The 24,465-nt window shown below is 37.4% G+C and overlaps 1 protein-coding gene and 1 long non-coding RNA gene across 3 annotated transcripts; one reads left to right on the top strand and one right to left on the bottom strand.

Moving 5' to 3' along the window:
* The first annotated feature begins 909 nt into the window (after positions 1 to 909).
* LOC122045786 lies at positions 910 to 23,616 on the top strand. 2 transcript variants are annotated; one of them, XM_042606158.1, is made up of 18 exons: positions 910 to 1,118; positions 3,191 to 3,593; positions 3,997 to 4,088; positions 5,135 to 5,299; positions 5,406 to 5,799; positions 6,330 to 6,448; positions 6,572 to 6,644; positions 6,727 to 6,941; positions 7,069 to 7,113; positions 7,210 to 7,294; positions 8,224 to 8,415; positions 10,408 to 10,499; positions 10,642 to 10,723; positions 20,906 to 21,034; positions 21,505 to 21,630; positions 22,328 to 22,498; positions 22,944 to 23,003; positions 23,088 to 23,616. In XM_042606158.1, exons 1-18 carry the CDS (start codon positions 1,045 to 1,047, stop codon positions 23,220 to 23,222), a joined length of 2,652 nt encoding a protein of 883 aa, XP_042462092.1. In that variant the 5' UTR covers positions 910 to 1,044; the 3' UTR covers positions 23,223 to 23,616. The 2 variants fall into 2 exon arrangements, with proteins under 2 accessions (XP_042462092.1, XP_042462093.1); XM_042606159.1 differs by having other exon boundaries at positions 3,194 to 3,593.
* LOC122045787 lies at positions 18,217 to 18,653 on the bottom strand. Its single transcript, XR_006130112.1, has 2 exons — positions 18,513 to 18,653; positions 18,217 to 18,276 (listed from the first exon to the last, which is right to left on the bottom strand). It is a non-coding gene; the product is annotated as an uncharacterized LOC122045787 (long non-coding RNA).
* Positions 23,617 to 24,465: the final 849 nt, after the last annotated feature.

Below are 24,465 nucleotides of genomic sequence, written 5' to 3' on the forward strand. Positions count from 1 at the left end.
AAGTATTAAAATGATTTTTAAAACACCTTATGTAATTTTGACCTTGATAAAATTTATTTCTCGTATAATATTATTTATAAATAGTAAATTTAATTGAAATGATTTTTTTTATCTTTATAGCGGCTATCAAATAACTTACCGGACATTCTTCTGTTTTTTAAAACTTTTTACATAATTTAGAATGTCATCTTATTTTTTTTACCAATACCTGATATATATTTTTAATAATAAATTTTATTGATAAGAATTTAATCAGTTAGAAATCTCTATCTTTCTAATTATAATATATGTATGTATATACATATAATTAATATATAAATATAATATTTACTAAAATACTCATATATATATATATATATATATATATATATATATATTCTGATGAGTTTTGATCATTTAGTAATGTTTTTTTTAATATATATAAAGTGATTCTTAAAAAATGCCTATTTTTTTTTTTTATAAGAAACGTCATTTACAGATAGCCTACGAACAAAAATATAGGGTGCATTTGATACGTATGTTTTTCATTTTCATTTTTTTGAAAATACATGTTTTCTAAAAAATGGTATTTAGTTTATATTTTTCATGCTTATTTTCTAAAAAAAATAACTAATATTTTTAAAAATAATAATAAAAAATTATTTCCTATTTTCTAAAAAATATTTATTTTTTAAAAAATAAAAATAAAAAACATATGTATTTTTTAAAAAATAAAAATAAAAAATACGCGTACCAAACATACTAATTTATCCATTTTTTTTGTTTTTCTCAAAAAGGAGAATCTTATGTATAATTTGCTTGGCTCCTACGCCGCGCCGCGCCGCGCCATCCCAAAGCTCCTACTGGGCGCCGTACCCGATACGGTCGCCCATTGGGCACCACAAGTTCCTGCGCTCTTTTTAATCCCTATCCCTCCTCAACCGGCGCCATCCAATTCGATCCGTCCTCGTCCGTCGCCTTCCCGAACCTTCTCGCTCCTTCCGCCTCCTCCGCGATAATCCTCCTCCTCCTCCTCTCCGAGGCTTCTTGCTGCCGCCGAGGGCGATGTCAATGCCCGCTCCCCATCTCGCTGCCCGCACGTCCCGCAGCAGTCGCGCCGGAAACGCCGTAACCACCACGTGAGTGCTCGAAACCCTAAACTAAACGCCGTGCGATCCGCTAGTTTGTGACTGAGTTGTCATCCGACTATCAGAGAAGTAATATCAGGGCTTAGCCTTATTCGATATGTCGTCGTTCAGACTTGATCGACATTGCGTTATGTACCTTTAATGAAACTTTAGGAAGCAACATATATTTTTATTTATTTATTTGAGTTTGCTAGGTTGAATTTGATCTATTTGGGTTAGCTTACATCTCGTTTTGTTTTTTAGAGTCATAACATTTTTATGGAGTAGGGATACTAGGTGCTGTTCTTTATGAATTCCTGTTCTATCAAAACTGATTATGATTCCAGCGCTCCAAAATTTGGGTTTTGGAAATATGTTTTTTTTTGTTTGTTTTTGGGCGGTCCTAACTCCTTAGTAATTGTGGTCCAAATAATTCAATAATATAATACTGCTTGCCAAATATTTCCATTTCTTATAGTTACAGGAAATGAAATTTCAGTTGTCGTTTTGGCATCTAAATTCATTCATAAGAATTGGAGTAAGCATAATGCATGATAGAAAATAGCCATTTTAAATTTACATCCACCACAATAGGTCATTAATTAATCTAAGCAATCTAGCATCGATCACATGACATATCAAATTAACCAGTGCACTATGGTTCCTTGATAAAAGATTTCTTTCGTCCCATCGGGACGGTCTAGTGGCTAGCACATGAGGTGCTGTCACCATGAGGTCTGAGGTTCGAATCTCGGCATAGCCGAGGTAAATGCCTCCCTCATGCGTTAGTCACTATTCCAAAGGCTAGTAGCCACCCGTGATTTACCTCCTCCGTGTTGGCCCTCCTCCGTGTTGGCCCTGTCCCAGGTTGGCGGGGGCGCTGGGGGCGAGCGTAGTCGCCTTTTGTCACCTTGATAAAAGATTTCTTTTCTTACTTTTTAATCTAAATAACCAACTGAAGTCATCCATGTAATATAAAATGCAATATTAAAATGCAAATTAATCAAGCTAAATTGGATTAAGGCTTCTTTTTTTTTAAAAAATGCGGTCCTCTGCCCACTGAATTTAAATTGGTTGTAGTGGAGGGGGAAAAAAAAGATAGAAGAGTTTGTGTGGACCTGTAAACTTTTCTGGACGTGAGGATAGATTAGCCAAAGGTACACAATACTACAATCACTTTTATCATCAATTGTTGGATCTTGATTGGAGATAGATAATAATGGAATGGATTTATATGCCAGATTGGGATATCATAATTGTTCTTAATAAGTCTATTTTACATATGGTCTAAAGAAAGATCTATCCGTGCAAGATTTATCAGAATGATTGAAATTGATCAGAAAGCCAGAAATCCACAAATTAATCCAAGATAAAGAACAACTTTCTATCTGGAACAAGATAATACAGTACTTTCTGGGGGGTCAGTGCAGATCATTCGAAAATAATGAATCAGCCTGAAGCACTTAATATATGTAGATAACTTAAGTGAGTTTGAGGCCCAATTAAAGATAAGCAGTTCACAATTTTTTTTTTGTTAAATAGTGGGTCGTGGAAGTCTTTGGCTGTTCATTGGATGGAACCCGAGATGATTGCCCCATTTCATTACTTGTTAGTTTTTGTTAAACTCCTCGCTTACATGCTATGTTGCTTACCCACCTCCTAATCTCCTGAACTGGATTCTAACATCTATTTTTAATCAATTTCCCAAAGAAGCTCTTAGTTTTAGATCCTTTATAGTGTACATGTACTCTTTGTTCATCGTCTAATAATCTTTAACCTACTGTCCTGACACCAACTGTTGTTGTAAGGCATCACACCAACTGTTGTTGTAAGGCGTCAAAGATAACTCTATATGCTTTGTTTACTTTACTATTTTTGGAAACAAAATCCTAACTGCCTACACGATTTATGTGCATGATTAACTTATATGGCCATGTAGATGATGTAAGTGAAAATTTGTTGTTGCATCATTGCATGCAACCTTAATGTCATTTTTTTTTCATCTGAATATTCAATTTACTCACCTCAAATAATTTAGCTGTATTTCATTAAAGTAGTCGTGCATCATCTTCTTCGTATGTCAGCAGCTCATCACATACCAAACCTTTCTGCCAAGGCATGGCTGAGGCACACAAGCAACAAAACCTGAACTTTGGGTGGCTAGAGCGAGGAAGGAAGTTTCTACCCATTTACCAAGCCAGACGAATAAAACACAATATTCTGCTTGCATCAACTGATGATAGCATAACCGTCAATGGGACCCCACATGCACCTTTTGGCACTGAAGTGGAGGAGATGAGGTTGAAATTAGATGAATATTTCCAAGGTGATAGTATAGGAAGTGGACTAGTCCAATCCATACATGATGCAGCAAGAGCAATCGAGCTGGCTATTCAAAGACAAACCTCGTCATCAAGAAACTCTTGGTTCTCAAAGGCCTGGCTTGGAGTAGAAAAAAATGCATGGATTAAGCGATTGTCTTATCAGGTAATACGGCAATATCTTTCAGCAACTGCCTCATCACATGTTCCTTTGAAGTTCCTAATGCACAGATTATCTAATAGTGAACCACACATCATGTCACCCATGCTGGGTATGGGCTTTTTTGTGGGTCATGGTTTTGTTTGCTTAATGTTAAATGTTTTTGTATAGGATATTTTAAGACCGTTTTCACTTGAATATTTAGTGATACATAACCTTGCATATAGCTCAGTGGAAGGATAATAGCTTGATGATGCAGGTATCATATGGCAGTGATCTGTAACTGTATTTAGGTCTCTATTCTAAGGGTCCAGGGCAAAATGACTGATGCTGAATGTCTGATCCTGTTTATCATATTATTTACTTGCACTATATACTCTGGAATACAATTTCACACTATTAATTCCAGGCTGCTGTATATTCCTTACTGCAAGCAGTTCTTGAGATTTCATCACGGGGAGACGGAAGAGACAGAGATGTTCATATCTCTGTGCAGAGGAGGTAGCTTATTTTATCTCTGGCTTTTATCTATCTTTGTGCCAGCCATCCAACCTAATTATGTGTAACTTTTTCTCTAGATGTTCTATAAAGTATTCTTTATCCTATTTCTGTGTGGTTAGATGCTATTCTTCATTTGGTTATTTGGTTTGTAGATTATGCAACTCTTATCAGTATAAGCGTTGGCTGAATCTTTTTAATCCTACATTTGCTGCTCTTGTGCTTTTCTGTAGCTATAGAGCTCTTATTATGTAAATGTTATGTTACTTGATGCTTACTTTTTGTCATCATTTTTTTAATTTGCTCTTAATTTTAGATGGTCATGTTCCTAAAATGGGTGCATGTTTGACAGTTGTACAATAACAAGATGGCATCATGTCAAAGTTATGTTTCGATTCTGTTTAAAAAAATATCAGTCTGCATAAGTAGAATGATTGCTGGAGGTACTCACTCACTGCATGCTATAAATCATAACAAGAATACATCTCCCTCAATTTCACTTTGTCATTTATTTGTTATACAATTTTTAAGGTCCATTACTCCTGAAGTACCTTACAACTAGCCACTGCAGATATATTCCCAGTGTGCCATTCTTGATTTTGTTATTAATGCTAGTTTAATTGTTTGGTATATATTCTTGAACAGTGTAACACACTTGGTTTTAGCCATTTCAATAAACTGTGGTTCGCCTCATCGGCTCATCCATTTGGCGCCTCTGTAAACATCAGTTTTAACAGTTTGAAATCTTTAATATGTGACATTTTTTTGAAAAAATGGTTATCTTACATTTCAGAGCTAAGATAGCAACTTGTCAAGATTGTCTTTGTTTCATGCAGACTGTGTTCCTTCAGGTTTTCTCTAATATTCATATGAGGTTGTAAAGCTGGTAAATTTAATGTTTGACTTTTGATGCAGAGGGCATGTTATTATTAAGTTTTCTTCTTCTTATTTGAATTCTCTTCTTTAATCAATTTTTTTTACCTTTTAGTTGTTCATTGTCTTTCATCAGTCTAACTGTTTTAGTTCATCACAAATTTGCTTACGTACAGTTTACTACGACTATGTGCTCCCTTGGAGAGCACAATTCAAGAGGAATTGTCTATCAAAAACCCTATAATGTATGAATGGTTTATGAATGACCATCACCCAGTTATTGTGGCGACACTTGTGAATTTGTTTGAAAGTGATGTTCTCTTTAGTTCGGCGACGAAGTTGTAAGTCAATATCTTCGTTTCAAATGAATGCCTAGTTTTGTGCTTTCTGTATGATGTTGGATATGGGGGTCTGTGAGGATCAATACGTTTATTTTAATTTTGACAGATATTCAGAAAATGAGTCATCTGATTCTGCCACGGCAAGTGACCTGTCGCTCCTTATGCTTGCCTTAAGTTGCCTTGCAGCTGTCAGAAAGCTTGGATCTGCAAAAGTATCCTGTTCACAGTTCTCATCTATGTTGCCAGACATTACTGGTAGATTCATGGATTTGCTTCTGGATTTTCTACCAATAAAAAGAGCATACAAATCTATGAAGGAGATTGACCTACGCAGAGAATTCCTATTCCATTTTGGTCCTAGAGTTGCTATAGGTGTATTTGATAATGAACACAGAGCTGAAGAGATGGCCTTTTGGATTGATCTTGTGCAAACACAACTGCAACAAGCTATTGATAGGGAAAAGATATGGTCTAGACTAACAACATGTGAGAGCATTGAGGTCTGAAGCTTCAGACTCTTACTGTCAGATATTTTATCTATCTATTTGTGGTCACTCTGTTTTTGTAGTCTTATAATTTGATGATACGCTACTTATCAGTTTGCTTGAATTTTAAAATAGAAATATGAAAGAACAGCCTGTCAGAAAAGTATTTGCCTATGTGCTATTGGTAATGCAAGTATGCAACTGAGAATTTCTTGCCCTAAAAGATTGCAAACTGAGATATTTAATCCTGTGAGATTTCTAGCTCTCACACAAACCTTGCTTATACTGCCTCACAATCATTTTCTATATGTCACATGTTTTTTTATGCCACAAACTAGAATGTGGTATTTATTGCCTTATTCCACATTTCTCATGTTCCATTCATCTTGTATGTCTGGATGCTGCTTCTTTTCTTCATTAGGTTATGACAATCCCAAACTTAATCAGTGCTAAGACAATTGCTTCTTTATGATTGGATCCTAATTTTCTTGCCGTTGTTTTTTGCTTCACTGTTTCACGTCAATTAAATTCAAAGTTTTCTACAGGTATTGGAAAAGGATTTGGCTATATTTGGTTTTTTTATTGCTTTGGGAAGAAGTACACAATCATTTTTATCTTCAAATGGTGTAGAGGTGTCAGAGGAACAAATAGAAAGTATCATAAGGTCTGGATTAATCTTGTCACCTTGTTGATATTTGAATTTCGATTTAATTTGTATTGCAGGTTAAATCTGTCATCTGGTTTGTAATATTTCAGTATGGTTGATTAAGTTGTTTTCCTCTGCTAGGTATCTTATAGGTGGGAGTGTATTGTATTATCCACAACTTTCATCAATTAGTTCTTATCAGCTTTACGTGGAGGTTAGATCTAACAACATAGTTGAATCCCTTTTTGATATCACATTGGTTTTGACTCTTTTGACTGTGTTATTTTATTCTGTAGGTAGTTTGTGAAGAGCTGGACTGGTTACCCTTTTATCATGGTACCATATCGAATGTAACTAGTGATAATAAAGATAATCAGGAAGATGATTCTAAAACAGAATCTATTTCACAAGTTTTAAAAGTCTGCTCTTACTGGGTAACAAGTTTTATAAAGTACAGTAAGTGGCTTGAGAACCCATCACACATAAAGGCAGCTCGATTCCTTTCTGGAGGGTATGGACAAAAATATCCAGAAGTCATCTTACAAGTTTAATTTACTAGTGAAATTTCTTATGGATATTATTCTTGTTTTCCTTCCATGAGTATTTGCTGTTATTTATTTTTTATTTACATGTTACAGGCATGGTATGCTCAAAGAATGCATGATACAACTTGGTATATTAATGTAAGTTCGTAATGTTGTTTTCTGTATGGATGTTTTAACTGTAATTTCTGTTTGTATCCTTCATTTATGCTACTAAACATTTGAAATGGCTTTCAGGAATTCAAGAGAGGATGTTAGAGAAGTTCAGCATGGACTTGAAACAAAGATATCGGATCAGTTAGAGTTAGAGTCTTTTGATGAGGTATCAATCATATCTTTATTATCAATATTTGTGCCCCATGCCATCTTCAGATCAACTAAAAATAAATGTTTTTTTCTCACTTTGGTAGTGTAATGTAAAACCTGCACTTGTTGATAAATAAGTTGTCAGTGTTGTAATGGAATTACCAATGCTTCATTTTACAGTGTGAGTAGTTTATACCACAATGTCATTTCTTTGAAAATAGAAAGCTAAGAATTGTTGAATGTATCTTGTTGGTTAATAATGAAAAAGTTGATATTGTACGTTTAAATTAGACAACATACTCACTGGATGGTTTCTATCCACTATATATAATGAATTTTAGTTCCCATTGGATGCCTTGATTAAAATATTTTAACATGGAATTTTGTTGCTAGATGTAGGAATAGATTTTTAACTGGTCCTGCTCAGCTGACCAAACAGGAGCTAGTGTACTTTAAGTCCAATTCAGTAAAAAAACTAGTTCGCAAATGGAAATTGTGGCTCTGTGCCAGGTACCCGGCTCAGTTCACTTGACTCCCATGATATGCAAAGTTTTAGGGTGTCAATGTTAGTGTATCCATGCAAGGAAATAGGTGGTCCTGATGATTTTATTGTCTGCAGTGATGCACAGCAAAAAGTCCTCTTGCCATCTGAAGTTTTTGTTAACTGTTAAACAGTGCAACATGATTCCAATTTGAATTCATTTCATAAGAGTTTTATATCGTGATTCTATTTTCACCTGTTAATTATTTCTGTTGCTTTGATTTCAAAGCTCTCAGCTAATCCATTTGCCTTGGTGTTAGCTGTGTAGTGATGTAATCAGCAGTCTTTTAACTTTGAGTTCTTGATGAAGATTCATTAATGACTATGGTGTTGGCTGTGTAATGATGTAATCAACATATTCTTTTAACTTTGAGTTATTGATGAAGATTCATTAATGACTGCAGACGCTTGAAAATGTTGAAGAAACCCTAAAAAGATTAGAAGATTTACTCCAAGAACTACACCTGTCCAAATTGAGTCGTGGAAAAGAACATTTGAGAGCTGCTTGTTCTGACCTCGAGAGAATACGGAAACTTAAGAAAGAGGCAGAATTTCTTGAGGCGTCATTTAGAGCAAAGGCTGCGTCATTAGAACAGGTAAAATTTTGGAAGTTAACTCTCACGCAGTAGGTTTTTATAATTTTAAACATGGAAGTCTAGATTGTTGCTGATATATATATACAATGATTCCAGGTTTTATTTGGGTCCTACTTTTTAGAAACCAAAATGTTATTGCAATTGAAGCTCCATTTTAGGGCAAGAAGCCCTAAACTGCCCTTGATTTTCAGAAAAGCTGAGTCAGGGCTTCTTTTTGAAAAAATCTTTATTAAAGCCCAGTGGAAAACAATATTCCTATTTTACCACTCAAAAAGCATGATTGTATGAGAGTATATCTGGAATTGTATATTTTCATGGGGCCTTAACAGTGTTTTTTTTTAAAATATAAGAGGCCTTATTAGGGTGCACTTTTAGAGAATAGGGCCCTTTTAGGACTTTTTCCTTTGTTAAATACATAATAGTTTGGAATTCCTGCTGGTTTCTATGAACTATTTCATTATTCAAGTTGTAATAAGAGTAATTTTTGCCTTCATGGCACTTGAATGACTCTGGTTAAATTTAATAAACTCATTGATCACAGCAGCAATGCATCACCAAGTATATCTAAACCAGTCTCTGTATTTTACTTTCTCTTTCAAGGTTTATGAAGTATAAGTTCCATCCGTGGTCATTGTTCAAGTTTTTGGCTAGCAAGTTGTTGTTAGTACTAAGTTCCAAATTTTGAAAATTACTAGTGATATTGTGTCACATAAAGCTCAATGGTTGGATAAAATTTATGTATAGCCTTGTAACTAAGGGTGCGTTTGGTTCAAGTCATCATGTATAACCTTGGTTATGTGATTACCAGGTAATCACATGACCAAGGTTATGGGGAATAAAACATAACCAATGTTGTTTGGTTCAACCTAGGTAATGCAACAAAAATTTGTTTGTTTGAAGGTTTTAATGAATACCCTAGTTTAATATTTTATCGTATTACCCTCAGTTACAAAACCAACTATACATAATAATAATAATAATATTATTATTATTATTATTATTTATTTTTTAATGTTTTTTTACTTTTCTTTTTCCTGTATATTTTTTTACTTTTTTATGTGTTTTTTATTTTTTAATGTTTTTATATTTTTTATATTATTTATATTTTTTATTTTTTTACATTTTTTAGTTTTAATTTTAATTTATTTATTTTATTTTTAATTTATTTATTTTTTTTAAAAAAATTAATTTTTAAATTTTTTTAAAAATTTTAATTTTTTTTTAAATTATTTATTTTTTAAAAAAATAAATTTTAAATTTTTTTAAACATTTTTTTATTTTTAATATTTTTTTTACATTTTTTCTCTTTTTTTTTCATATTTTTTCTTATCGGAGGGTATTTTTGGTAAAAAAAATTCGTTAACCTCGGAATCAAGAAAAACCTTAGTTTTATGAGGTTTTCCGATTCCGGGCTGCATGACCCTTTTGCTGACGTGTCGGGCATGGAACATTACTCGGGAATCATCGAATACCTAAACCAAACAAGGTTTTTGTTGATAACCTTGGATGGATAACCAAGGTTATCAAGAATAATCCCGAACCAAACGCACCCTAAGTTAGGACAAACATGGCTTGATGATTATGATGTTATTATTTATGTAAGATTGAAACAAATAGCTTATGGTTTTACCTAATCACCAAGCTTCTTCCTTCAACTTAATTTATGTTTCTATGTAACAAGTTGGGTATGGTGGGTATGTTCCAGCTTAAGGAGTGTTAGGTAAAATATAAATGTTAACTTAATCATTTCATTGCCTAGTATGATGACCTAGTTTTATTTAAATTATTTAATATAGAGCTTCTAAATGCACATGCTGTATTCCTTTTTATACAACAATAATAAAATATCTAAGTTCTAAATATTGTGTAAATCTTTCTTCTCTTCATCAACACTGATTATGAGATTGAATTTTTATGTCAACTGGAAAATTTTCTTTTATAAACTTCATGGGCTCATGGCTGAAAAATATTGTACTCTCTGATTACTTCCAGAGTGATGATTGCTCACTGGCTTCTACCAGTAGACTGGGAAGGATATCAGACAATTCTAGTGAAAACACAATCATTCGGAAACCTGATGATGTGTGAGTTGCTTGTATCTAGACTTTGATTATTTGTAAATTTTGACTTTATCAAATACATGGTATTCAACTTGTTGCAAATTATTGCTTTTTTCTTGCATTTTCATACTAACATTGTTGTACCTTTTCATATCATTTTGGTTAGGAAACCTCATGGTTTTTGGAGAATCTTGATTCCAATTTCAAACAAACGAAACAAGCAAGAACTAGTAGAAGCTGATCTGAACGTATGTGAAAACTCAGATATTTGTGCTCCCTTTATTTGCTAATATTCCCTTTTACTTCTATATGCATTTCATGTGTGCACAGCATAACTCACAAGCAAAGTTACTTCTTTCATACAACTCTACAAGTGTTAGTTTTGCTTTTGTTGCATTGAATTTAATCCATGTTTTCAAATTTTGTACTATACCGAGCGGCATTATTGAAATGTAATGTTTTGATTTAAGACTATAGTTGTTTTATCTTCTTTTTCTTCTTCTCCATTATTCATTCACTTTAGTTTGCCACTGGCACCATACATCAAAATGTTGGCGTGATTTCGAAACAGTTTCGTTCTAATCAAGACCGAGACTCCGACACTGCTCAAAATTTTGAACCTTGATTTAATCTATTATCATGGTTGTCTTACCATGACAGCCCCATTTTGGTTTTTTTTGTATGGGCAAGACCATGTACTACCAAGTTGATTTTATCTCGTTCAGACTGTGATAACTAGTCAGAACCTAGTTCGGTTGTCATTCGTGTGTCTTTTGACATTTATTTATATTTTGTGAACTGTAGTTGAAGGGGTAAAAGGTCGCAAATCATGCAAATATATATATATATATATATAGGTTTGTCCAGTAACTAATTTGTATTTGTGGAAATAAATAAAAAGATGCAATCTAGAATTAGACAAATGAGAGGGGGGTTTGAAGGGAGAGTTGAATAGAAGGATATGGTTGGATTACAAAAGCTTCTAAAAGCATATTTTAGGTGGTCTGATGTAGTAAATAATCTTGGAAAAAAATAGGTTTATCATATTTTGAAAACTAAATTGTTTTGATCTATGCTTACATCTACCACATCAAATCTTAATGTAATTGTTAGAATATTGTAACATAATAACTAAGTCCTAGTCTTTCTCACTTAGAGTCTTTGTCTTGTGAGTCGTGTCAATTAGGTAAGCATGTTTGTAGTTCTTTTTCTCCTCGCACGGTGAGTCGGGCTACGACCCTCCTTTGCTTTGGTTCATTCTGATGTTTGGGGTCCGAGTCGTGTTTCTTCTACATTGGGATCACGATTTTTTTGTTACTTTTATAGACGATTTTTCTCGTTATACATGGTTATATCTGATGAAGGAACGTTCAGAATTGTTTTCTATTTTTCAATCTTTTTTTCATGAAATCAAAACTCAGTTTAGTATTTCTCTTCGAACTTTGCAAAGTGATAATGCACGCGAGTATCTTTCTACTCAATTTCGATCCTTTTTGGCATCTCATGGTGTACTGCATCGCACGTCTTGCCCTCATATCCCTCAACAGAATGAGGTTGCAGAACGCAAGAATCGTCATCTCCTTGAGACCACTCTGACTCTTCTTCTCTATTCTCATGTTCCTCATCAATTTTGGGGTGATGTCGTACTTATTGCGTGTTATCTCATCAATCGCATGTCTTCCTCCACTCTCCAGGGTAAAATACCTTATCATATCCTCTACCCTCATCATCCTCTTCATCCTTTACCACCTTGAGTCTTTGGTTCTATATGTTTTGCTCATGATCTTGATCCTAGCATTGATAAACTCTCTCCCCGGTCTCATAAGTACAAGTGTCACATTCTTTTATTTGGTTTCATTTTTTGGGCCTCCTGCTCTCCACCTGCACCAGTGACTATCCTTTGTCCTTCGGAGGCGCCTCTATCGTCCCCAACCTCATCTCCTCCTTTGCAGGTTTATCAGCGTCGTCCTTGTCCTGCTTTGCCGCCGACCGACACTGACACTGCTGTGGACACATCTTTAGAGCCAAGTCCTTCGTCGTTTCCTCCGGTCCCATCTCCTGACTCTGATATTCCTATTGCACTTCGAAAGGGTATGCGTTCCACTCGTAATCCTTCTCCTCGCTATGCTTCTTTGAGCTATCATCGTCTTTCTTCTTCCTATTATTCTTGTCTTTCTTCCTTGTCGTCTTTCTCTTTTCCTAAGACTGCAGGTGATGCCTTTGCTCATCCAGGATGGCCATAGGCTATGCTCGATGAAATTTGTGCTTTATAGAGTAGTGGGATTTGGGACTTAGTTCCTCTACCACCTGGGAAGTCAGTTGTTGGTTGTCGATGAATGCATACGGTGAAGGTTGGTCCGGACCGTATGGTTGATAGACTTAAGGTGCGTCTCGTCGCTAAAGGCTGAACTCGGATTTTCGGATTGCATTATGGGGATACTTTTTCTCCTGTTGCCAAGATGTCTTCTGTACGCCTATTCCTGTCAATTGCTGCAATTCACCATTGGCCTCTTTATCAGTTGGACATCAAAAATGCATTCTTACATGGTGATCTGCTCGAGGAAATCTACATGAAATAATATCTGTGTTTTGTTGCTCAGGGGGAGTCTTCTGGTCTTGTATGTTGTCTGTGGAAATCTTTATATGGCAATCTTTATATGACCTCAAGCAATCACCCAGAGCATGGTTCGGTAGATTTAGTACTGTAATTCAACAGTTTGGCATGACTTGGAGCGAGGCTGACCATTCTATCTTTTATCGTCACTCATCTATTGGTTGCATCTACGTAGTGGTTTATGTTGATGATATTGTCATCACAAGTAGTGATCATCTTGGGATTTTACAGATGAAACAACATCTTTTTAAACATTTCCAGACAAAGGACCTCGGCAAACTTAAATATTTCTTGGGGATAGAAGTAGCACAATCTAAATAGGGGATCATCATATCCCAAAGAAAGTATGCAATGGATATTCTGGAAGAAACAAGAATGTTAAACTCAAAGACAGTCGACAACCTTATGGATCCTAATGTCAAGCTCCTGCCTAATCAGGGGGAGCCTCTTCCGGGTCCTGAACGGTACAGGCGATTAGTAGGGAAACTAAGCTACCTTACTGTTATTCATCCGGATATCTCATTTGCGGTAAGTATAGTAAGTCAGTTTCTCAACTCTATGCAAAGAACATTGGGATGCTGTGACTCGTATTATTCGATATATCAGAGACGCACCAGGAAAGGATCTTTTGTATGCAAACAAAGGACATACTCGAGTCATAGGGTACTCTGATGCAGCTTGGGCAGGATCTCCTAGTGATAGAAGGTCCACTTCTGGGTTTGTATATTTGTCAGAGGTAATCTTGTTTCTTGGAAAAGCAAAAAGCAGAATGTTGTGGCAAGATCCAGTGCATAGGCAGAGTATCGGGCTATGGCCATAACTAGTCAAGAGCTTATATGGCTAAAACGGTTGCTTCAAGAACTCAAGTTTAGGGAGGTTACACAAATGTCATTTATATGTGACAACCAGGCTGCTATGCATATTGCCTTGAACCCGGTTTTTCATGAGACGACAAAGCATATTGAAGTTAACTATCACTTTGTTAGAAAGAAAGTCATATCAGGGAAATATCTACTAGTTTTGTTAACTCACATGATCAACTAGCAGATATATTCACTAAGTCACTGAGAAGTTTTTGAATTGACTACATATGTAACAAGTTGGGTACATATGATCTATATTCTTCAGCTTGAGGGGAAGTGTTAGAATATTATAACATAATAATTAGGGGTATTATTGTAATTATGTTGTATATCTTTCTCTATATAAGTCAATTGGTGCTTAACACACGATTTTCTCTTAACAGTAATCATCAACTCATCCTTGAATTCTTCACAATTATCACACTCCTCAGTCTTCGCTTTCATTGTTCGAATCAAGTTCTAATTCGTAAGTTTTATGTTGCCAAGCACAAGTAGTCAAATAGGTTCTCTTTGATTGAATTAGCTCATCAGTGTTGAAGATTTTTCAACTGTCTGATGTCAAGCTTGACCTAGATTTAACATCTTTTCTTCTTATTTATTGTACTGCTTTCTTGTGTATTAAGAGATTAGATCCATCTTGATTCATGGGGGATAAAGATAGTGCCAATTAAGAATTTGTTTTTCCTTTTTTCCTTATCCACACCAAGCAATTCTAAGTTAGCTGATGTATTATCATCAATTCCCTTGTCACTGGAATTCTCTAATTTTATGAGGTTAAATATTGTACCTAGAACCCTTCTTAAGTCTACATGTTACTTTCACAATGAAAGGTCGAGTATGGTTTGTTCCTTTGAGCAAAGCCTACAACAGAGATCAGAGGCTTTGTTAATAATATGCGGTTAGGTGGACTTAATAGCTTGCAGATATCTCATGATTTAATTACATTCCCATGCATATTGTTTCTGGCCTGACAGTTTTATGGCCCATTTACTTAGGCTGATAAGTGAACTAATGGATGATAGAGTGGATGAATCGCCTAAAATCTTTGGCCTATCCTATTGTTTACTTGAACTTTGACAGCTTGGCTAGAATTTATGGGAAAATGGATGGATCCATAATGGCTCCCGTCTCTCTTTTTTGATGCCCCAAATCAGAATCGAATGAACTGTGGCAGGATCTATGTTTTATTTTATTTTGGTTTTTTATCTATTCTTTGATCCATTTATCTATAGCAAACAGCACAAAGGAAAAAAAAAAATCTCATCCATTCAGCTCATCATCAATCCATCCAACTTAATCAATCCTCTCATTTGTTCTTATTCATAGTTTTGCTTATTCTTGTTTGTTGTTATTTAAATTGTACAAAGCAAAACCTAAAATCTCGTGTATTTGGGAACCACGAGTTAGGCCTTTATATAGAAAAGAACAAATTAACCAAAAGACCAAACTACCCCTATACTTATTCTAACACTCCCCCTCAAGCTTGAGAATATAGATCATATACACCAAGCTTGTTACATATGTAGTCAATCTGAGGACCTCTAAGTGATTTAGTGAATATATCTGCTAGTTGATCATTTGAGTTGACAAAGCTAGTAGATATTTCTCCAGATATGACTTTCTCTCTGACAAAGTGACAGTCAACTTCAATATGCTTTGTTCTCTCATGGAAGACTGGATTTGAGGCAATATGCATAGCGGCCTGGTTGTCACATATGAGTGACATTTGTGTAACCTCTCCAAACCTTAATTCATGAAGCAACTGTTTTAACCATATAAGTTCTTGACTAGCAATAGTCATAGCTCGATATTCTGCCTCTGCACTGGATCTTGCCACAACATTCTGTTTTTTGCTTTTCCAAGAAACAAGGTTACCTTCGACAAATATACAAAATCCAGAAGTGGATCTTCTATCAGAGGGAGATCTTGCCCAATCTGCATCAGAATATCCCACGACTTGAGTATGTCCTTTGTCTTCATATAGAAGACCCTTTCCTGGTGCACCCCTGATATACCGAACAATGCGAGTCACTGCATCCCAGTGTTCTTTGCATGGAGAGCTAAGAAACTGACTTACTACACTCACTGCAAATGAGATATCTGGACGAGTGACAGTAAGGTAGCTTAGTTTCCCTACCAATCGCCTATACCGTTTAGGATCTGAAAAAGGCTCCCCCTGATTTGGTAGGAGCTTGACATTAGGATCCATGGGATTGTCGACTATCTTTGAGTTTAACATTCCGGTTTCTTCCAAAATATCCATTGCATACTTCCTTTGGGATATAATGATCTCATCTTTAGACTGTGTCACTTCTATCCCTAGAAAATATTTGAGTTTGCCAAGATCCTTTGTCTGGAAATGTTTGAAAAGATGTTGTTTTACTTGTGAAATCCCAAGATGATCATTACCTGTGATGACAATATCATCAACATAAACCACTACATAGATGCAACCAGTAGACGAGTGGCGATAAAAGACAGAATGGTCAACCTCTCTCTGAGTCATGCCAAACTGTTGAATTACAGTATTAAATCTATCGAACCATGCTCTGGGTGATTGCTTGAGGCTATATAAAGATTTCCACAGGTGACATACAAGACCAGAAGACTCCCCCTGGGCAACAAAACATGGAGGTTGCTCCATGTAGACTTCCTCGAGCAGATCACCATGTAAGAATGCATTCTTGATGTCCAATTGATGAAGAGGCCAATGGCGAATTGCAGCAATAGACAGAAAAAGACGCACAGAAGACATCTTGGCAACAGGAGAAAAGGTGTCTCCATAATCCAATCCAAATACCTGAGTATAGCCTTTAGCGACAAGACGAGCCTTAAGCCGATCAACCGTGTCGTCTACACCAATTTTTACCGTAAACACCCATCGACAACCAACCACTGACTTCCCAGGAGGTAGAGGAACGAGATCCCAAGTCCCACTGCTCTGTAAGGCACTCATTTCATCAAGCATAGCCTGTTTCCATCCTGGATGAGCAAAGGCATCACCTGCAGTCTTTGGAAGAGAAACAGACGACAAGGAAGACAGACAATAATAATAGGATGGGGAAAGACGATGATAGCTTAAAGAAACATAGTGAGGAGAAGGATTACGAGTGGAACGCATACCCTTTCGAAGTGCAATAGGAACATCAGAGTCAGGAGATGGGACCGGAGGAAACGACGAAGGACTTGGCTCCAAAGATGTGCCCACAGCAGTGTCAGTGTTGGTCGGCGGCAAAGCAGAACGAGGACGACGCTGATAAACCTGCAAAGGAGGAGACGAGGCCGGAGGTGATAGAGGCGCCTCCGGAGGGTAAAAGATAGTCACTGGTGCAGGTGGAGAGGGAGAAACCTCGGCCTGTGAAGCAGAAGGACCAAAAAAGGAAACCGACTCAAAGAATGTGACGTCAGCAGAGATGAAGTATCGACGAAGAGTAGGGGAATAACACTTGTACCCTTTCTGAGACCGTGGGTACCCAAGGAAGACACACTTATGAGACCGGGGAGAGAGTTTGTCAATGCCGGGATCAAGAGCATGAGCAAAACAAATAGAACCAAAGACCCGAGGCAGTAGAGGATGAAGCGACTGATGTGGATAAAGTACCTGATGAGGTATTTTACCCTGGAGAGTGGATGAAGGCATGCGATTGATGAGATAACATGCAGTAAGTACCGCATCACCCCAAAACTGATGAGGGACATGAGAATGGAGAAGAAGAGTCCGAGTGGTTTCAAGGAGATGACGATTCTTGCGTTCTGCAACCCCATTCTGTTGAGGGGTATGAGGGCAAGACGTGCGATGCAGCACACCATGAGATGTCAAGAAGGTACGAAATTGAGTAGACAAATACTCGCGTGCATTATCACTTTGTAAACTTCGAAGGGAAGTACCAAATTGAGTTTTTATTTCAAAGAAAAAGGATTCAAAAATAGAAAACAATTCTGAACGATCCTTCATTAGATATAACCATGTACAACGGGAAAAATCGTCTATAAAAGTAATAAAATACCTTGCCCCCATTGTAGAGGAAACACGACTCGGACCCCAAATATCAGAATGAACCAAAGCAAAAGGAGACATAGCCCGACTCTCAAAACGAGGAGAAAAAGAACTACGAACATGCTTGCCTAATTGACACGACGCACAAGATAAAGACTCTAAGTGAAAAAGACTAGGATGTAACTGTTTCAACTTATTAAGACCTGGATGTCCCAACTGAGCATGGATAAGAAGTGGAGATGCCGCCGCCGAACCAAAGGGTTGTGGAAGCCGATATAGGCCATGAGATTCACATCCGAAGCCAATCATCCTCCCCGTACTCCGGTCCTGTAAGGAAACAGACGTGTTAGTAAAAGAAATGACACAATCAAGAGATCGAGTAAGTTGACTTATCGACAATAGATTAAAAGGAGCGCCGGGAACATAAAGAACAATATGAATTGAAAGAGATGAAGAAGGATGAACAATACCAATACCCTGGGATTGAGTTTGGGAACCATTGGCCATGGTGACCATTGGTAAATTACCAGAAGTAGTGAGAGAGGAAAAAAGGGATTTATTACCAGTGATATGATCGGTGGCCCCAGAATTAAGAACCCAAGGACCTGAAGAATGAGATATGCCAGCAAAGGAAGTACCAGCGTCTGCAATGGTAGCAGTGGAACCCGAAGTCTGTCGATCCTCAAACCATTTCAGAAAGTCAGTATAAGAAGGTGTTGAAGTCGAATCAGGTGTTAACTGTGAAGTGGAAGTTGAAGGAGCAACAGAGTTCTGAACAATCTGAGCAGCACGAGGAGGACGACCATGTAAACTCCAGCATTTATCAATCGTATGTCCCGGTCGGTGGCAATGATCACACCAAGGGCGTCCTTTGCCACCCTTGCGAGGTGGAGGTCCTTTGTGTCGAGAGACCAAAGCTGACGAGTCGACAGGAACAGAAGAAGGCATTGTCAAAACTTTGGCCGGGACACGGAGAAGAGTCGCCCAAGTATTTTCCATGGTAGCTTCTGTGGGGCTGCCCAGGATCTGGTCACGGACATGAGAATAATCTGTGGGCAGACCATATAAAGCCAAAGACATAAAAATTTCTTCCGATTTTCAAGCTCTTCAACAGGATCGGCCGCAGGTGGGAGCAGTTCATTGAAGTCACAAAGAAGGCTAGACACTGAACCCAGATAAGTCGACATTGAATCCTTAATCTGATGGGCGCTGAGGATGATCATGAGATCTTCACAAACTTGATAGAGTCGTCGAGAGGTGTTTGTAAAGAGTTGTTGAGCTTGTGTCCAAACAGCTTTGCAGGTTTTGTGAGTACGGAAGACATTCCTAAGAGATGAATGGATGGTGGCTCGGATAATACAACATAACTGAGCGTCAACCTTCTTCCACAGAGGACGATCGGCGACTTGAACATCTTCTTCAATTTGAGTGAGATGTGTCTCATAACCCTGTCCAACAAGCCAAAGCTCAATGTGAGATGCCCAAGAAATATAATTTTTACCATCCAACTGCTCGGAAGAAAGAGGTGCAGTTATATGGTTGGTAAAGATTGAGGTATCTGGCTTTGGGGCGCCAGATGCAGCCATGAATAGAGCTGTGAACCAGACGGATCTGTTTTGGAAAGGCTTTTGCCAGGAGAACCAACAACGGCAGACAGTCAGGTAGGAGGGCTGGAAAACAGGGCAACCAACAACTTAAATCTCCTTCAATCGCAGAATGTTTTTCAGCAACCTCATGAGCCAACTGGGTAATCACATGCTCCAGTTTAGTGCCAATAGCAAGCAGCAGAATCAGAGGGCAGCGGCAGAGTACTGGTTGGAGGAGAACCAGCGGCGGATCGCCAAAAGATCGCGTTTTTCTCCCTGCGCAGCGCAACTCGCGAGAGAGCGAGAGAGCAGAAGAAGCCTCCGGCCGGAGAGAAGAAAGAAAGAGGAGGTGGCGCAGGGAAAGCTCGCGGGCGGGCCCTAGCTTCGTGTGAGAACAGAAGGCGGCGGCGTCGCAGAGAACAGAAGGCGGCGGCGGCGCAGAGGTGCTGCGAGAGAGGCGCGACGAGGGAAAGCTCGCGCCGTCGTTGCTGGCTGGGACCGGAGGAAGATCGGGCGCAGCGAGCTGCTCGCGGCGAGGGAGATGCGCGGCGCTGACGAGGGAGAGGCGCGGCGAGAGATAAGAAGCGTTGTCGAGGTTGCAGCGCTGCTGGGTAGAAGCGTCGTGAGGTTGCGTCGTGAGGCAGCGACGCAGCGGCGCACAGAAAGAAAGTTAGGGTTGGCTCGGGAGGGATAAGGAAATTAGGTTTAGGGTTTTAACCTTGCTCTGATACCATGTACAAAGCAAAACCTAAAATCTCGTGTATTTGGGAACCACGAGTTAGGCCTTTATATAGAAAAGAACAAATTAACCAAAAGACCAAACTACCCCTATACTTATTCTAACATATGTAATTGCTCCTTTAAGAAATTGTTCAATTAAATTTGTCTAGGAATTCATTTTTTAAAATTTCTTTATGTGAACGAATATTCTATGAGTAACTCATTGAGCACTCTCATAATCCAGTCATCAATAATAACTTTATCATGTGGAAGATATTGTATTAGGCTTTCTCTAAACAGAAGGCAAGACATAGGTCACGGGAATTTTATTCACTTTCCCTCTGTTATAGCTTATATGTCTATCAGATTTTAGTTAATTTTCCTTAATTTGCCTTTTTAAGGGATCCTGTCATTATGTGTGAACCAAGTATTGTATAGATGCTGTCTTGTATTAATACTATTGTAGTTCACAGCTAATAGTTTGGTGGGTAATATTATCCAACTTATCTCATTGGGGAGCCAAAATGTGTCCATTTCTTGCATATCTATAGCTTGGTTACTTAATATGTAGTGTATATTCTGCTAATGCAAACATTAGAAATAGTTTCCTTTTGCTCTATGCATTACTTACAGAAGTAAATCTTCTGCAGGTCTCCAGTGTCAACATAGATAACCTAGACGAGGAGTCAAATGAGATACGTCGCTTCAAACTGCTAAGGGATGAATTAATTGAGCTTGAGAGGAGGGTTCAAAGAAGTACAGATGAAACGAAGAATGAGGTAATTGACTAGTATATCCAAATATTTTTGATAGAATCCTCTCATTTAGTAGAATTGCATATCACAGTGTAGTTAGGTGTGATATTAGCCGCATTTGTGGTGAAGCTATTCTGACATGGATGTGCTGTACGTATAGATATGGAGTATTATGGATATGTTATAGATTTCGTAATGGACATATAGAAAATGTTTATCACATATTAGGTAGCTTACCACTAATTGCAACACGGCAATTTCATGATTTCCATTGAGGTGTTGGAAAATAAAGAATTGTTCTTCTCTGACAAGAATTGGCACATCTTCAATCTTGTGAAAATTTAAATACGGATTCGGATTGTACACTTTAGTTTTTTTTCTGACTTTCAAATGCCTTTTATTTTATGTTTCAAAATTGTCAAATAAACTTAAATACTTGTTTTTTTTTCAATCTTTCCCTTTGTTTCAGCTAACAACTCTATATACTTCTCTAGCAACCTGACATTACAGATAAAAAGGGCAAGCAGGCATCTCCAAACAAGCATCAGACATTAGTTCCTGCGCCAGAAAAGGAAAATATCGTTGCCAAATCACTGACAAAGATTAAAGAGACTACCACGGTATTTCCTCAAAACTTTGATTGTACTTCAGTTTCTTTAATGAATATGAGTTGATGACCAGAGGAAAAATGTGGGTGTCTTGGCGAGTGCATGTGTGTAGACTACTTTATTTTAGCTAGTATAACAACCTATTTCTCTAGTAAGTTTACCTACGTTTAAATTGCCTCCAATTCATACCTTGTCCTATTTAACCTCGGGCTTGCAATCAGTCACATAACACTATTGCTGCATTTAATACTACCCATGCAACACAGTCAAGTGCTCATCGCTTTTGCTGGATGCTATCGGTATCGGGATTTCTTAACTAGCAGGTGAAATAGATTGCCTTTGAATTTCCCCTTGGATATTTTTGTGGCCTGTCTTGTTCCTTTTATTGCGCATAATAACATTTATAGTGATGTTATATCGGGTGGTAGAAATATTCTTAGTTCGATTTGCCATTGTTTGTTTTTAAAGTAGAGTTTTGTTCCTTACAATCGATAATAGTCACAAGCAATACAGTAGGAAATGCTCCGGATGAAATTTGTAGGCGATTGTTTTGATATAATGTTGCAAGTCTTTTTTTTTTTTAAAAAAAAAGGTCTTAGAAATTGTAAAACTCATCCAACAATAAATATTTTTATTATGTATTTGTCATTTAAATAACTAGAGTTGCGAAGAAGGATTACATTTGTGAATTCTTTCAACATTCTTGCAGGATGTCTGGCAAGGAACTCAGTTGTTAGCCATAGATGCGTCAGCAGCTGTGGCCTTGTTGAAAAGAGGGGCTAGCGGAGACGAACTCACCGAGAAAGAGAAAAAGGCTCTTCGAAGAACTTTAACTGACTTGGCATCTGTTATTCCAATTGGGTTTCTGATGCTACTTCCAGTAAGCTAAACCTCAAACTTTACATTTCCATCATATTCACTATCTGATTTCTTTTCTTTCACAAGTTTGAGATTCACCGGTTCTGCTGCCCATGCTGACACAAACATTCCAGCAATTTGATTTTTTCCTGAAACAGTCTGCGCATTAATTAGGCTCCGTAAGGATTCTAATTTCCCATAAACATCAGAATCTCCATATTGATTTCCCAGTGGTAGTATCGCATTGAAACTGAAAAGCTGTCACTGATAGTGCTGTAGTCATCTAGATTAATCCGCTTCATTGGCTTCATTCTCCCCTGCTAACGTTTCCTGCATTTGATCTACATTTCATGAATCTTTTGGTGATGGCACAAAACCTATGTTTCAAGATCGTGCTGATAGATCTGCAGTTTTCAGTTTTGGTTAATTTTTACTGGCTCTCTGCTTACTGGTAATTTGTTGGTTAGGTTACTGCAGTCGGGCACGCTGCTATGCTGGCGTTCATCCAAAGATATGTACCTGCTCTGGTATGTGTATTTTGTTTATCTACTGAATGCAGTTCCCAGAATGTCTGGCTACTCAGGCACTGAAAAGATTGATCTGTTTGACAGATTCCATCCACATACGCACCAGAGAGGTTGGATCTCTTAAGGCAGCTTGAAAAGGTGAAACAAATGGAAATAGTCGAAACAAGCTGTGATAAGGATACGGAGACTGTCAGTTTGGGCAGCAGTGGATCTGAGTAGATACACTAATCAAGATTAAGATTGCCTTAACATATTGCCGCAATTTTACACTTGAATGTTAAAGATTAAATTAGCGTCTGCTTCCAACACCATGGAGGTTTACAAGATTGATTTTTAGAAGACCAGTGGCAGCTAATTTTGTAAAGCAAGGAGAGCCAAGCTAATCCGGGAAAAGCCTGATTTTCCAAAAGAAAAAACGTGTATTTTGTTTGTAAATATGACTCATTGGCTTTGCATAATCTGTTGTTGCACAGTATTACAATTACCCACACCAAGCCTCTGTTTAATTTGGTCACTTTATTATAATCATGGCAAAAACATAGGGTTTTTTTTTTCCCACTTTATTATGGGTTGTAAACATATAATTCTAGTCAATGAAGTTATGTTTGAGGCAGCTTTGGATTGGCTGGTTCTGAATGGAGTATCAATACCTTTGAACTGAGATTTTGATATCTCCTGTTCAACACTTGTGCATCACTTTATGTTCAAAGCTCTAGATGGCTGACCGGTTTATCTGTTCAGGAACCGAACAAGCTTTTGTTTTTATTGTAGATAAATCTGTTGAGATTTTCGGGTTGTAAAAATTACTTTTTACGTTGTAGAAATTTAAAAGTTTTGCCACCGGATTCGTGTGAAGATTAAAATTTACATGTACTTGTTTCTATCCTAGATCTATTTTAGATCTACATGGTAGAGATTTTATGCGAAGCCCTTCGCTTATCCCGCTCGTCCAAGGTTGCCGGATCTCGAGAGTGTCAAGTGACCACTCCTCTATATGTATCCACACGAACAAATAGGTGGAGAAGAAACCTTAAAGTGTGCTAGCACTCCAAGGAGTCTCGGAAATGGAGGAAGAGGGAGAGTAGAGAGGAAGAGATGAGGAAGGAGTGAATGAGCACACAATTGCATTCACTTGCAATCAAATGGCCGGCCACTTCATGGAGAGGTTATAAACCTCCATGGGATACCAAGAGTCATGGCTCTTGGTCTCCCTCATAAGGTGGCACACACATAAGTCAACCTTGATGATGTGAAACATCATCATTAGCCCACCTTATATGCCAACACACAAATGATGTGACATTGGTCAAGTCAAACTTAACCTTTCATCTTCCCTCTCAAGTTAAGTCAAACTTGACCTCTTATCTCTCATGGCTGATCAAATCTAACATTGGTTCAAGTCAATTTGATTTAATAATCTTTATTTATTGAATTAAATTGACTCAATGAGTCCAAGTTTAAA

This window comes from Zingiber officinale, chromosome 2B, assembly GCF_018446385.1.
Source record: "Zingiber officinale cultivar Zhangliang chromosome 2B, Zo_v1.1, whole genome shotgun sequence".
Classification (NCBI taxonomy): domain Eukaryota; kingdom Viridiplantae; phylum Streptophyta; class Magnoliopsida; order Zingiberales; family Zingiberaceae; genus Zingiber; species Zingiber officinale.